Genomic DNA, 15,862 nt, shown 5'->3' with positions numbered 1-15,862 from the left:
AAGTTTTCCGACCAGCGGCGCCGGGACGGGACCCGACACCTGGAGTGGAGCACCCACGGGGACCACTCGAAGAAGAACAAGATGGTTTATTAGATGATGAGCTTTCGTGGGCCAGACCTACTTCCTCAGATCAAATAGTGGAAGAAAATAGTCACAACCATATATACAACCATATATACAATAAGACCGCAACACCCTCAATTCCTTCTGCATCCAAACACCCTACAGAGAACAGTGTGAAAAGGAGGGCAGGTTATGCAGCATACATAGGGATACACATCTCAAATAACTGCAGATTCAGGACAAAGTGAGTAATCTATTCTTCTTCTCTGAGACGTGTTCCCATGGATGCTCTACTTCAGGTGACTTTCAAGGAGTATCTCCAGAGGGAGGTGAGATTTTCAGAATTGGTCCTCAAACTGAAGAAAAAACTACACTGCCAAATATCATATTGGATCTTGGGATGGATCAAGATATAATGTTTAAAAAATGTACATACTAAAGTGGCTCTACATATCTCAGGGTATGTCTACACTACAAAGTTAATTTGAACTAACAGACATTAGTTCGAATTAACTTTGATAGGCACTACACAGGCAAACTGCTAGTTCGAACTTAATTCGAACTAGCGGAGCGCTTAATTCGAACTAGGTAAACCTCATTCTACGAGGACTAACGCCTAGTTCGAATTAAGTCATTCGAATTAAGGGCTGTGTAGCCCCTTAATTCGAACTAGTGGGAGGCTAGCCCTCCCCAGCTTGCCCTGGTGGCCACTCTGGGCACCACCAGGAAAACTCGTCTGCCCCCCACCTGGCCCCGGAGCCCTTAAAGGGGCACGGTCTGGCTATGGTGCCCGTGCCAGGTGCAAGCCTGCCAGCAGACCCAGCACCTGGCACGGCACGAGCCAGCCACCCGCTGCCACCCATCCCTCCCCCTCTTCCCAGGACCAGGCTGGCGGCTCCCAGGAGCCTGCCTGGGGACGCAGGTGGTGGGCGCCCGCCTGGTCTAGTGCGGAGATCGTGGACCTCATCCACGACCTCCGCACTAGGCACAGGAAAGTGGCCGGCTTGGGCGGGAGAGCTGCCAGCCTGGCCACCCAGGAGCAGGTTTGCATGAAAATCAAGGTGGTCCAGTGAGACCCCCGACCCTGAGCCCTGAGCTTAGAACATAAGAACCTAAGAACGGTTGTACTGGGTCAAACCAAAGGTCCATCTAGCCCAGTAGCCTGTCTGCTGACAGCGGCCAACACCAGCTACCCCGGAGGGGATGTACCGAAGACAATGACCAAGCCATTTGTCTCGTGCCATCCATCTCCAGCCTTCCAAAACAGAGGCCAGGGACACCATTTCTATACCCTGGCTAATACCACTCCATGGACCCAGCCTCCATGAATTTATCTAACTTCTCTTTAAACTCTGTTAAAGTTCTAGCCTTCACAGCCTCCTGCAGCAAGGAGTTCCACAGGTTGACTATTTGCTTTGTGAAGAAGAACTTTCTGTTATTAGTTTGAAGCCTGCTACCCATTCATTTCATTTGGTGTCCTCTAGTCCTTCTATTATGGGAACTAATGAAGAACTTTTCTTTATGCACCCTCTCCACACCACTCGTGCTTTTATAGACCTCTATCATATCCCCCCTCAGTCTCCTCTTTTCTAAGCTGAAAAGTCCCAGTCTCTTTAGCATCTCTTCATACGGGACCTGTTCCAAACCCCTGATCATTTTAGTTGCCCTCCCCTCTCCCACCCTCTCTCTTCCCCTCTCCCACCTCCTTTTCCCAGTCTCCCCAAGTTTTGTTCAATAAAGAGAGTTTCTATTTTTGAACACACGTGTTCTTTATTTTGTACATCAGGAAGGGGTAGACATCAGGAATAGTGTAGATATCTTTTGAAAATGTTTCATTTTCTTCCTATCAAGATAGAAAACCAGTGTCTTTCTAACCTATAAGGTATGAGAACAGGTTTCCAACAGGACCTTATGAAGTTTTGAAAAAAAACACTAGTAAATGAATGGACTGGTTAAGATGAAAGGCTGGCAGGAGCTTACGGTATGTCTACACTAGCCCCCTAGTTCGATCTAGGGAGGCTAATGAGGGCGACCGAAATTGCAAATGAAGCGCAGGATTTAAATATCCTGAGCTTCATTAGCATGTTCTCGGCTGGTCGCCATTTTAGAAATTGACTAGCCTGAAGTAATTGCCCACGTCTATATGCAACAGTGAAACAGGATTCCGAATTAAAGCCCTAAATCGAATTAGCTGGTAAACCTCATTGCAGGAGGAATAACAGCTAATTTGAATTAGGGCTTTAATTTGGAATCCTGTTTCACTGCCGCGTGTAGACGCGGGCAGTTACTTCGGGCTAGTCAATTTCTAAAATGGTGACCGGCCGGGAACATGCTAATGAAGAGCTGGATATTTAAATCCCACACTTCATTTGCAATTTCGGTCGCCCTCATTAGCCTCCCTAGTTTGAACTAGGGGGCTAGTATAGATGTACACTTAGATAAGATCTTAGGGTGTAGCATGAAGAAACTTTGTCTTTGAAGAACATCATAATGAAGGACATATGCCATCAAGGCCCCAATCCTTTTGAACCTATAGGCCAAAGTGATAGTTACTAGACAAGGAATCCTAATAGATAAATGGAGCAGAGAGCAGGTTGGTATTGGTTCAAATGGAGATCTCATGAGGTATTTAAGTAGCAGCTAAAGCTGCAAGTTCTCAGGGGTTCCTAATCTGGTAGCAGATTCCCCAAACAATTAATGAACCTAGATGCCAAAGGGTGAGCAAATATGGAGCAGCCACTTCCTAGAGGATGAAAGGCTGATTTCACAGCCAAGGTGATCTTAATCAAGCTAACTGATAGCTCCAGTTTCTTTAGATACAATGGGTAATCCAGGATAACTGAGAGCAACACAGATTCAGGCACAAGATAGCAGTGAAAATACCAGTGGAAGAATCTCTTCCATTTCTGCAGATAAGTAATTTGGGTTGATCTCTTCCTACTAATCAGTAGCATTTCTTGCACTTCTGCAGAACAGGAGGATTATAGCCCCATCCTGAGACATAGAACTCCTAAATTGGGATGAAGCACACAGTCCACATCCTGGGAGAGGAAATGAAGAATGACTGGAAATTTGAATAGCAGCTGAACACATAGCTGAATCAGATAAGAGTAAACACACCCAGGTTTAACCCATCTTTGTAAGCAAAAGAGGCCAGGCCTCTCCTGCTCCACTGGCCATCCTCCAGCTGGAACCAGACTATGAAAGACCTGAGAGGGGTCAGTCTGGGCTGACCACCAGAAGAGAAAGAGGTACACCATGAGCAATATGGTGGGCCACTGCCACTGCAAGACTTGGGGGCCAGCTGAGAACAGGACCAGATCCACACATCCTGATGAGCAATGTCACAGCAAATGCAACTATTGAACTGTGAACACCACAGATGTCATTGGACTGGATAGGAAGGGACCCAGGGGACTATACAGAGAAATGGCATCAGAATCGTCTAAAAGGTTTGGTGTGTTGTGAGTGGATCTCCACCACCACTAGTTCCCTGGGCCAGAATCCAGTGGAGAGAGAGGCCCCAGGTTCCCCTATTCTGGCCATCACCCTGCTCCAACTCCACCAGGGGAGAGGGAGGGACAGGGAGGACAGAGGTTCAGGGCTTCTCAAAGGCCAGATTGACTCTTCTGGAGTTCCAGGGTTAGTGGATTTTATGGAGCCTCTCTCCCCTCCTTTCCCCCCCCCCCCCCCCCCCAGGCTCTGGGGTTAAGACAAAATGGGAGGGCTCAGTGTGCCAACAGGTCTGCCAGTGAGAGGAATGGGGGGTACAGGATTTGAGCAGGAGGTGGGATGCAGGAGGGGGTGAGGGTGCAAGGTCTGGATGGGAGGAAGGGTGAAAGATCAGGCTAGGAGTAGGGTGTCTGTCCATGGGGAAGGGGCATGAACAAGTGAAGGTGCAGTATGTTGCCAGGAGGGAAGGTTCAGGAGCAAGAATGGGTTCAGGAGCAGGCTGGCAATAGGATTGGCAGGTATCTGGCAGGTGTCTGGCCAGGGGGGGAGAGTGCAGGTGCAGGATGGGGATAGGGTGTCTGGCCAGGGGGAGGGTGCAGGAGCAGTGGGGGGGGGTGCAGGGTCTTTGCAGGGTGGTGGTGTAGACATACCCTTTATTACTTAATTTGTTTTTTTTTTCTTTTGTTAGATTTAAATACACTGGTGATGCAAGGGGCCTGCAGGATTCATTTTCTGGAAGATGGCTTATAGCAGTAGATAATCAGTAAAATACTTGTTTTTCTTTGTAATTTTCCATAAAAGGGTGAAACAAGAGTTTGTGGTTGGTGCTAGAGTTTATTTTTTGAATTCTGCCTGGAATTTGCAAAGGAAATCTGCTAACATAATGATAACGGCCACTTCAAATTTCCTGTGCAATCAGTCAGACGTTAGGGTATTTGACACAGCTTCCCGCACTTTCTAAGTGGTTTCGGGAAATTATCCAAGAAAACATCAGTCATTCTTTATTATATATTCATAAGGGCTCAGAAAATTTCTTCCAATCAAAGATGGTACCCCCAGAAATCTTAGGGTGGTAGGCCCAATTATGGAAAAGGGGTTGTATATCCGGAACATTTTGGCACCAAAAGGAGTATTTAGGCCTGGGGATTTGGGAGATCGGGGCTGCTGTACCAGCACCATCGAAGCAGTCCACTCCTGAGTGTTATCTTGTCAGGTCAGAAACTAAATACTTATATCTATCTCTTTCTATAACAGCTTTCTTCCTTAATTTTGCTTAAGTTTGCTTTTAGAAATCTTACTACCACTTGCTCCTAGGTCTTCCAGGGGAATGGAAGCCACCTTTCTCCATCCAACCTTGGGATCCTTGTGTTTAGGAAGTATTTTTATTATTACTCTTTGTATACTTAGATAAGTTTTAATCTGATTGTGTTAATGACATCTTGGGAAGGAATTCAAGTGATTTGTTCTCTTGCCGCTGTTTTTGTCATGGTCAAAACATTGTTCCATTCGCAATAAAGTTATTTTCTATTTCATTTCCTGAGTTAAAGTGTGGTTGCTGTCGGTCACCTGGGGCTCATCTACATTGGCCCCTTTTCCGGAGGGGGCATGGTAATTTTTGAAATCGCAATAGGGAAATGCGCGGGGGATTTAAATATCCCCCGCGGCATTTAAATAAAAATGTCCGCCGCTTTTTTCCGGCTTTTAGAAAAGCCGGAAAAGAGCGTCTACACTGGCCCCGATCCTCTGGAAAAAAAGCCCTTTTCCGGAGGATCTTATTCCTACTTCAAAGGGCTTATTCCTACTTCAAAGGGCTTTTTTTCCGGAGGATCGGGGCCAGTGTAGACGCTCTTTTCCGGCTTTTCTAAAAGCCGGAAAAAAGCGGCGGACATTTTTATTTAAATGCCGTGGGGGATATTTAAATCCCCCGCGCATTTCCCTATTGCGATTTCAAAAATTACCATGCCCCTTCCGGAAAAGGGGTCAATGTAGACGTAGCCCAGCTGGCCCTCAAGAGAGAGAACCTTGTGGTTCCACTGAACTGTAACCTGGGATAGAGGACGAACCTAGATCTTTTCCTGATCAGATTGGCAACACTTACCCATCCAAATTTTACCAAAAACTCCTTCTCAGGCTACACTCCATACCCGAACCTTGTGCCCTGAGTCCATCATATATCCAAATTCCCTGCCCTGAGCCCCCTTCTCCCCAATCCAGATTCCTACTCTCCTGCATTCTCAGCCCTCTGCCATAAGATGGACAGAAGACAGCCTGAATGTGTGCATGAAGCAGAATTTGACCAGTTATGATGTAAACTTCAAAGAAATGTACGAAAAGATGCAGCAGCAGAAGTCCCATTAAATAAAGTCTGTGAGTATAATGTTTCATTTATGCTATTATTAATCATTATATCAATTATCAATAATATTAAGTTGTATATTTTCAGTTATGCAAATGGGCATTCTTATACAACCCTTGGTTGACCACTTCTTCTGAATTTTGATGAGGTTTGGTTCTTTGGTTTGAAAAGGTTGTTGACCCCTGGTCTAACTGGAAGTCTCCTTCACCGTCCCTAAATATTCTCCAACTGCGAGGGGAGGGGTGGACAGTGGAGAAGGGTAGAGAGTCATCTGGTACCAAAGGATAATGGTAATCTGGAGATCAGGGTCTCAATACTCAGAGGCACTGGGTATTCATGAGCAATGGGGATTCTGGTTCATCTAACACAAACAAGTTCTTAGAGTACCTGAATTCTTGTTGTACTAAGTAGGGTTTTGGTACCAATATGGTAACCAAAGAAGATGGTACCATTGACTGGGAATATCTGACATTGGTTTGCCTGGTACCATGGGTATTATGTGGATAGGTAATGATGTTGCCGACTGTTTGGAGTCATTCATCTATGCCTACCTTGTCCCTCATAGACAGTATCAGGATGCTAGCAGAGATATGTGTTTCCCTCTAGAATCCCAGAATTTTCTGGCCCCACGTGTACAGGGGGATTATTTTGCCTCTGAGGTTGAGGCTTCTGAGACTGTGAATCCAGAATGGGATTTGAGACTTTTAGGAACCTACTGATGAGAGTCTGATGAGCCTCTTCTTTAAAGCTTACAACCATATATACCAAAGGATACAATTAAAAAAAATGAACACATACGAAAAGGACAAATCAAATTTCAGAACAGAAGGGATACCATTAGCTCTAATACCATTAGCTCACAGACATCCACCTTTCCCCACCTCTAATACCATTAGCTCACAGACATCCACCTTCCTTTCCCCCCCACCCCCCATGCATCCCCCTTCTGTTCTGAAATGTGATTTGTCCTTTTCATATGTGTTCATTTTTTAAAAATTATATCCTTTGGTATATATGGTTGTGACTATTTTCTTCCACTATTTGATCTGAGGAAGTGGGTCTGGCCCACGAAAGCTCATCATCTAATAAACCATCTTGTTAGTCTTTAAAGTGCTACATAGTCCCGTATTTTGTTTCAGCTACACTAAACCAGTGTTTCTCAACATTTTTTTACAAAGAACCCCATTAAAAAAATAAGTACCTCCAGTATCTACCGTTTTCAGACAAAAAAAATTTCTACCATTGCAACACATTTGTTTAAACAACTTAATTGTAGCCAGGCGCAGACTGAAATTTTTGGGTGAAAAAAGTACAAAATAATAAAGAGTTATAAAACTTAAAACAAAAATTCAGTTTTTTCCAATTTTCAGTTGTGTTGATGTACCCCCCAGACTTCTCTTGAGTACCCCTAAGGGTACTCATACCACTGATTGAGAAACACTGCACTAAACTAATCCTAAACAACCAACTATAAGAAACTGTACATGAGATATGAGACATGCTCAAGGCAGACATGCTAAGGCTCCATCTCAGGCTGAAATGGTTGATAAGCAACTTAGAATGGTTCACTGGTCAGCCCTATCTGGCCTTGATGTATGGCAAAAGGATGCATAGAATTCATATGCAGACTGAACAGACACTGCTAACAGAATTTCTGATCAAGGATTCTAAAAATGCAGGTGCACCTGAAATGGAGCATCCATTGGAACACCACTCAAAAAAGCCAAACTTCTTATGTGGTTCTTTCAGTGAAGTATTAATCAAACTGGAGAAGAAGAGAAGGAAACTGAGCAGCAGAAAAATCCTGAATGGTGAATAGTCATAATTTTGCCTGTCAAAACAAATGAGGAGGCACCATCAAATGTCTGTATCATGGCAGAGTAGTTATAGAAAGAACATTTCAAAGGAAGGCCTCAGTAGAATAATACAAAGTGCTTTCACTCTGATATAAATCCGAGAAATACTAAATACCATAATGAATTTGGTCTGCGTGGTCAGGAGTAAGGAGGCCAAACACCGTGCTCTGAGTAAAAGATCAACTCTTCTTCAAACATCATTCAAAGAATGTAGACTTAAGACCTCGATCTAGCATTACTCTAAACTGCCAATAGACCACTAAGTTGGCTCAAATCTTTTTAACATGTAAGTAACTTACTGCTTCCCACTTCTCCATTTGTGGGTTTAACTTGCTGGTCACAGCTAAACTCTGCCTGTTCCAGTACACCTGTGCTTTGCAATACAGTATTGTTAGGAATAGGTAAATATATTTTGGCCAACAAGTTTGTCCTTCTAGCTGATTCACAAATCTAAAAATAAAACAATTTGTGCTGTAGTTAAGAAGTTGTGTCAAAACAAAACAAGTTCTAGCCAAAAGATTCTGAAAGTAGGGAGAGAGGGAAGACACCATTAAAGGGAGGATTAATATAATTTTAGACAGAATATGTACTTATATTGGAAAAGAGGATCTGCTTACATAGTCTTTCTTAAATACTTATGATCCTCATTTCCACGGTACATGAGCAACTCACAATCTTTAAAAATATTCTTTTAACAACCTGTGAGCTGCTATTATGCCCATTTGTAAGAACTAAGGCACAAAGCCCTGGTCTACATTTCAAAATAACAAGCAGAGCATCCACACTACCAAGCCCGTTATTTCAAAACAATGGGTTGGTTATTTTGAAATATCTCCTGCATTCCACAAGGAATAATACTTATTTCAAAATAGTTATTTTTGAAATAGAGGTAGTGTGGATGCTCCCCTGCTGTTATTTCAAAATAACTACTCCCCAGAGTCATTCAAAGTAATTATTCCTGAGTGCTTCTTGGGGCTCTAAGTCGAGGTAGCATGTCCACATTAAGGGAGAATGCCTCAAATTAGTGTGGGCAAGCTATTTCAAAATACAGGTTAAACCTCTCTAATCCGGCACCCTCTGGACCTGACTGGTTCCAAATGAGAGAATTTTCTGAACCATTGTAGGAATGTTCCCCCCTCTGGCACTCCTAGTGCAGAAGGTGGGTGCCTGCAAAGACTTTAAATATACCTTGCCTCTACAGGCTCTGGTTACAAAATCTCCCCCAGAGTCACGGATTCACTGACTTGGACGGGGGGGGGGGGATGTAGCTACCACCATCAAGTGATTTTTATCCCTAAAACATTTGAACATTTGAACTCTCCCCCAGGGGTGCCCAAGCTCTTTTGCCACAAGAGAGCTTGAAAAAAGAAAAAATAAGCTTCAGTCTCTGGTAGATGACCTCTCAGTCTGAGGCATTCATAGACACACACACAGACAGATCTCCTGAACTTTCAGGACACAAGAATCAAATCATCGCCTTAAAAAAAGTGTATTACAAAACAAAAGATATATTTGATAAAGCATACTTGGTAGCTAGATGTTACAGAGCAGATAAGGAAAACAAATTAAAAACACAGGAAATCTCTGGGAACAATTCTTAGATGGTAAATGGGGAGGGGAGGCAAAGATTCACACAGAGTAGTTCAAACCAAATCAAGCCACAAAATAAAGAAAATACCCTGATCATGACTAGATTAACTTTTCCCCCTTTATTTACTCATGATCTTCTCTTTGTTCAGTCCACTTCTATGCCCTGAATTCCTTGGAGGCATGATAGTCCTGCCTAGGTTTAAATCATTCTGTGTCTCTCAACTTCTGATTTAACTCTCCCACACAATGAAAGGAGGCAAGGTATCGATATCCAATTCAAATTTCAGCACTCTCTCTCAGTTAGTTCTTCTGGCCCCCTGTCAACTCTTTTGCTAGCTACCTGGGCTCGTCTACACTGGCCCCTTTTCCGTAAGGGGCATGTAAATTTCGCCTATCGTCGTAGGGAAATCCGCGGGGGATTTAAATATCCCCCGCGGCATTTAAATAAAAATGGCCGCCGCTTTTTTCCGGCTTTTAAAAAAGCCGGAAAAGAGCGTCTAGACTGGCCCCGATCCTCCGGAAAAAGCGCCCTTTTCCGGAGGCTCTTATTCTTACTTTGAAGTAAGAATAAGAGCCTCCGGAAAAGGGCGCTTTTTCCGGAGGATCGGGGCCAGTCTAGACGCTCTTTTCCGGCTTTTTTAAAAGCCGGAAAAAAGCGGCGGCCATTTTTATTTAAATGCCGCGGGGGATATTTAAATCCCCCGCGGATTTCCCTACGACGATAGGCGAAATTTACATGCCCCTTACGGAAAAGGGGCCAGTGTAGACGTAGCCCCTGAGTTTAATCCCATAGTCACCAGGTGCTGGCCAGCACTCCTCCTATCCATTAAAACCATAGAAGGTCAGTATTGTCTAGCAGCATTACCAACACTTGCACTGCATAGTGAGCTGTTAGAGGCCATTTAGGATTAAATTAGAGCTAAATAACAGCACAGAACACTGAAAGCTAGGGCTGGTGGCTGTAAACAAATTTCATGGGACTGCAGGAAACTTGGTCTCACTCATGAAAAGTGGACATCCAGCTAACTAAAATCATGCTAGACGACAGATGTTTCCAGACCAGAGCATTCTGGACTAGAGAGGTTCAACCTATAGTCATTTCAGGAGTTAGGGTATGTCTACACTACAAAGTTAGTTTGAACTAACGGACGTTAATTCGAACTAAGTTTCATAGGCGCTACACTAGCGCTCCGTTAGTTCGAATTTAATTCGAACTAACGGAGCGCTTAGTTCGAACTAGGTAATCATTCCAGGAGGATTAAGCCTAGTTCGAACTTACTAGTTCGAATTAAGGGCTGTGTAGCCCCTTAATTCAAACTAGTGGGAGGCTAGCCCTCCCCAGGTTTCCCTGGTGGCCACTCTGGCCAACACCAGGGAAACTCGTCTGCCCCCCTCCCGGCCCCGGACCCCTTAAAGGGGCTCGGACTGGCTACGGTGCCCGTGCCAGGTGCAAGCCTGCCAGCACCCAGCCAGCAGACCCTGCACCTGGCACGGCTTGAGCCGCCCACCCAATGGCCCCCAGCCCTCCCCCTCTTCCCGGGACCAGGCTGGCGGCTCCCGGGAGCTTGCCCGGGACCTCAAGAGGCGGGCACCTGCCTAGGCTAGTGCGGACATCGTGGACCTCGTCCACGACCTCCGCACTAGGCACAGGAAAGTGGCCGGCTAGGGCAGGAGAGCTGCCAGCCTGGCCACCCAGGAGCAGGTGAGCATGAAAATCAAGGTGGTCCACTGAGACCCCCGACCCTGAGCCCTGAGCTTACAATGGCCGTACTGGGTCAGACCAAAGGTCCATCTAGCCCAGTAGCCTGTCTGCCAACAGCGGCCAACCCTAGGGACCCTGGAGGGGATGGACCGAAGACAGTGACCAAGCCATTTGTCTCGTGCCATCCCTCTCCAGCCTTCCACAAACCTTGGGCAGGGACACCACTCCTACCCCCTGGCTAATACCACTCCATGGACCCAACCTCCATGACTTGATCTCACGTCCCTTTAAACTCTGTTCTAGTTGTAGCCTTCACAGCCTCCTGCAGCAAGGAGTTCCACAGGTTGACTCTTTGCTTTCTGAAGAACAACTTTCTGTTACTAGTTTGAAGTCTGCTACCCATTCTTTTCCTTTGGTGACCTCTAGTCCTTCTTTATGGGAACTAATGAAGAACTTTTCTGTATGCACCCTCTCCACCCAACTCCTGCTTTTAGAGACCTCTATCCTGTCCCCCCTCCGTCTCCTCTTTTCTAAGCTGAAAAGTACCAGTCTCTTTAGCCTCTCTTCATATGGGACCTGTTCCCAACCCCTGATCATTTTAGTTGCCCTCCCCTCTCCCAGCCTCTCTTTTCCCCTCTCCCACCTCCTTTTCCCTGTCTCCCCTAGTTTTGTTCAATAAAGACAGATTCCATTTTTTACCACAATTGTCCTTTATTTTGTACATCAAGAAGAGGGGCTAGGGAAGGGTAAGTGGAAGGAGGTGAGGGAGGAATGGGGTATGCGCCCCCGATGGGGAGGACTGGGCTGGCTCTGCGGGCTTCTGGGGGTGGAAGCTCTCCTGCAGCCCCCCAATTGCCTCCTCTCCCCAGATGGCAGCCTGTGGCAAGTGCAGCCGGTCTGATGGCCGAATGCTGTGATGTGCCCAGTGTGGGTACTCAGGGCAATCCAAGCCAGGACTGCTTTGCAAGCGGGGCACCCTGAGAACTGTCTGTCCGGGGTAGGGGTAGGGACCCTTTAAGCACAGCCCTCGGCTAGCCTGAGACAGCATCTCCACGCTCTAAGTCCTTCTCTGATGCCCTGCCGGCACTGCTTCCGGCCATCCTTAAGCCTGGTTCAGGGTCCACTTAATGTGGACGCGCTAGTTCGAATTAGCAAAATGCTAATTCGAACTAGTTTTTAGTTCTAGATGCGTTAGTTCGAATTAGCTTAGTTCGAATTAACTAATTCGAACTAAGTTAGTTCGAATTAGCGCTGTAGTGTAGACATACCCTTATTGTTTCTAAATAAGTTATTTTAAAAGAATTTCCTAGTATAGATATGCCCAGAGAGAGACTATATGTCTCATGTCTAACATCACATAGTAAACCTATGGCAATGGAGTGAACTGAACCTGAATCTCACCATCTTAGCATCCTAACCACTGAGCCAATGTTCCTGTCAAAGAATAGCCTGTTTGTATAAGCATACATATATTCTGTGACTGCAACTTGGCCAGCTATATTTGAAAAATTGGTCCAGTATTTTGTATGCTAAATTTATAAAGAAACTAGAATAACAAAAAATGCAAACATTAAAGGGTCAATTCAATTTACATTAAATAATTGAGTTGTAAGGCCAAACAGGACTACTAGATCATTTAGTCTGCTCTCTGATGTAACACAAGCCGTTTCTACCTCTGCACTGAGTCCAATAACTTGTATTTAACTAAAAATTATGTTCCAGAAAGGCATCCAGTCTTGATATGAAGATATCAACACATAGAATATCTCCCAATTCCCTTGATAGTTTGTTGCAATGGTTAATTGATATACAGTAGACTTCCAATAATCCAGCACCCTTGGGACCCAGAGGGTGCTGGATTATCAGATATGCCGGAGTATCGGGAGGAACCATAATGATGAACAGTAATTATATTCCTATCCTTTCACTCTTTGGTGACTGAAACCTGATATTAGTCATGCTTGCCCAGGACCGATGTCAGGCTAATTGTCATCTAGCTACCTATCAACACGAATCTTCCCATGGCTATTAATGTGAGTTAGGGATTATACCTGAACATAGCACAGAAATTAAATACAAAAGTAAATTATATTACCATACCTCCAAACGAAGAGAGTCAGGCCAGTTTAATAACTGAATACTAAACATTTGCTGAAACGTTACTCTAAAATCCAGCTGTAGGGGAACTACTGAAGTGCAAGAGACTTGTTTTTCATTGTAAAATATTTTAATAAAATATTGTTGCTTCTGAACTTTGGCTCTTCTCTTCTGTTCATGCCTATTAATTACCAAACAGGATACAAATTTAACTAATTCTAGATCATCAAACTCAGAGTAACAAATTGGTAACTAATTGCAATAGTTACCATAGAATCACAGAAACACAAATGCTTAGCATATTGGTTAGTTTCCAGGGAATACAAATCGTTCACTTTAGCTGTCAAAGAATAATTGAGCACATCATAGAGACATTTAGCCTTCATTTCTGTAAAGCTCTATGTGCTCAGCTTTACAATCTGTGAGCTAGCCCTCTGATTTCACATTGCAACAGATTATGCATGTGTATCAATCCTTGCAGAATTTTGGCATCAATATGTTAAACTTTATTTGAATATTAGGTTTGTTTGTTTGTTTGTTTGTTTGTTTGTTTGTTTAAAAAAGTAAATGCCTATTTTTTTTTAATTTAAATTATTTTGAAACTATTTACTTTAATATTATGATACACTAATTGCTAAGGATATGTGAAATTAAAACAATATATATCATCATAATTCTACCTTAAGAGAGAAAGAAACATGTTGCAATTTAATAATTACAACTTACATGGGACACTTGGACATTGCTGTTATTTCTGCAGTCAAAGTCAGATGTGGTATGAAAAAAGGTTCAAAGTCAGATGTGGTGTGAAAAAGTTGTGTTGAACTTGCCAATGGAGGAATTGAATCCAGACATCCCTAAAAACCAGATAACTGTTTATAACATATCTTTTTAGCACAAACATTAATTTCCTACATTCAAATTGTTTATCATAAGGTGTCTATAAAATATGGCTAACTTCCTTTGGCCCCTTTGAGAAACTAAGCCTACATTTTTATACGATCTAGGACATTTACAGCTTCATCTTAATTTCCACAATTCTAAAGTAATTGCTTTATTTAATAAATCAAGGAGCTGCCATAAAAAGGAGACACAAAACTCTCTTTAGCTCTAATGTGAAAAGAATCAGGCACATTGTATTTATTATTTTAAAACCTCTCATAAATGTAAATACCTTTTGTTTTCCCCAGGTCCCTGAAATATTGTCATGATCATCAATATTATCTTCTGCCTCTAGTTGTCTCTCTTTTTCAGCATCTTGTGCTAATTCTGCCTTACATTTATCCTCATCATTTTTCTTTGTCAGCCTTCTTCAAGCATGGATACAAAACATTTAAATATTATAATTAGAAAAATGTAGTGACAGTTGTTAGATCACATACTATAATCTTCCAATGTGGAACAAGTACTTCAAAAAGTGCTACCTTATAATACACCAGAGTTTGAAGTCTGTGGAAGATACCAACAAGATTATAAATTAAAAATGGACACTTTTTTAAACTGATTGCTTTAGTTGGAATGTTTACAGAGAAGGATATATACATCAAGTGCAAAACCCATACTTTTTGTTTTGTTAATCTTTTCTCAAGACACTGATGCTCAATATTTGTATTTGAACTTCTAAAAAACCAATGTTCATAATAATAATAATTAATAATGAAACAATAACAGAATTACAAAACATACAATAGGAAATTTATACAGACCGATTGGGAAAAAATCAATTAAAATTTCAGGCAGTACCTTAACTGACCCTAATTTATAGGACAGCTAGAAAAGCATAGCTCTAAAAAGAACACTATCAGCACTAAGGACATAAACAAATATTTATTATTCAGTGGTTACACGTTTACATACGGGGGCAGGCAGGAGCTGGTGCTCATGGTGCGCACCGGTTCCCACCTCGCCCTCCCTTCTCCATCTGGCTGCTGCCTTTGAAACAGAGGTAGCAGAGTGGGGAGCAGGCACCTTCACAGAAGCTGGTACGCTCCTGCCTGCCCTTCCCCCTCCGCGCTGCTGCCTCTGTATCAAAGGCAGCAGCACGGAGGCAGGGAGCTCTGCAAGAGCAGGTATGTGCAAGGAACCATCTTGAAATCTGACTCCCATCTCCCACACTACCTCTGATAAGGAGGGTGGGGGGAGTCATGTAACTGTGCAGATTAACCGATGAGCCAAAGCTTATCGGTTAACCATGTATCTGAGTACAAATTAACATTCCTAATCAGTACATACACTACATTCACCAAATACGTCCTTTTCCAAAACTGTACTCCATATAAACCTAGTTATGGAACATATGCAGTTTTGATCAATGAAACTTACTACATATTTTAAAAAAATGTCAATTTCAGTTACTGAAATATCAGTACACAGAAAATACAGTATTAGTCGTGCTAGAGAAGGGCATCTAGAGTGAGGGGCCATCTACATAGCACAACAGCACTATAATCAAATTGTGAGAAATCTCACCTAGAGAACCTAAGGTTAGAGTCCTCCCCTCAAACCCAAGAAATCTAATTCTAACTAAACAGGTCCCACTCCCTCCAATAGTCACCCAACTCTCTTTAATGTGGTAATCATCTACTTTGAATGCCTACCAATTTCACTATGAGAATCAATTTTCAACTTTGACACAATGAAAGCAGGATGGAAAAGATATGCGTCTTCCTTCCCACACCCTGGAAGACCTAAAATGCAATCACTAAGCAGTGTCACCTGATACCTGTCCCTCACAGGCATTCTAGC

The 15,862-nt window shown here is 43.3% G+C and overlaps 1 protein-coding gene across 4 annotated transcripts in view; it reads right to left on the bottom strand.

Annotated features, from left to right (window-relative positions):
- Positions 1-15,862, bottom strand: part of CC2D2B (coiled-coil and C2 domain containing 2B) — a 148,018-nt gene that overhangs the window by 79,744 nt on the left and 52,412 nt on the right. For all 4 annotated transcript variants that reach the window (XR_012905635.1, XM_075935191.1, XM_075935190.1 and 1 more), the window contains 4 exons: positions 14,292-14,427; positions 13,844-13,974; positions 13,121-13,298; positions 8,028-8,178 (listed from right to left, as the gene is read on the bottom strand). Coding sequence is in view for 3 of the 4 variants with exons in the window: in XM_075935191.1 (XP_075791306.1) it covers positions 8,028-8,178; positions 13,121-13,298; positions 13,844-13,974; positions 14,292-14,427 (596 nt within the window). In the remaining variant the exon portion in view is untranslated. The remainder of the gene's footprint in view (positions 1-8,027; positions 8,179-13,120; positions 13,299-13,843; positions 13,975-14,291; positions 14,428-15,862) is intronic.

The sequence above is a fragment of the Pelodiscus sinensis genome, chromosome 8, assembly GCF_049634645.1.
Source record: "Pelodiscus sinensis isolate JC-2024 chromosome 8, ASM4963464v1, whole genome shotgun sequence".
In the NCBI taxonomy this organism is placed as follows: Eukaryota; Metazoa; Chordata; order Testudines; family Trionychidae; genus Pelodiscus; species Pelodiscus sinensis.
The sequence above is the reverse complement of the archived record's forward strand: the minus strand, read 5'-3'. Positions and strand labels throughout refer to the sequence as shown.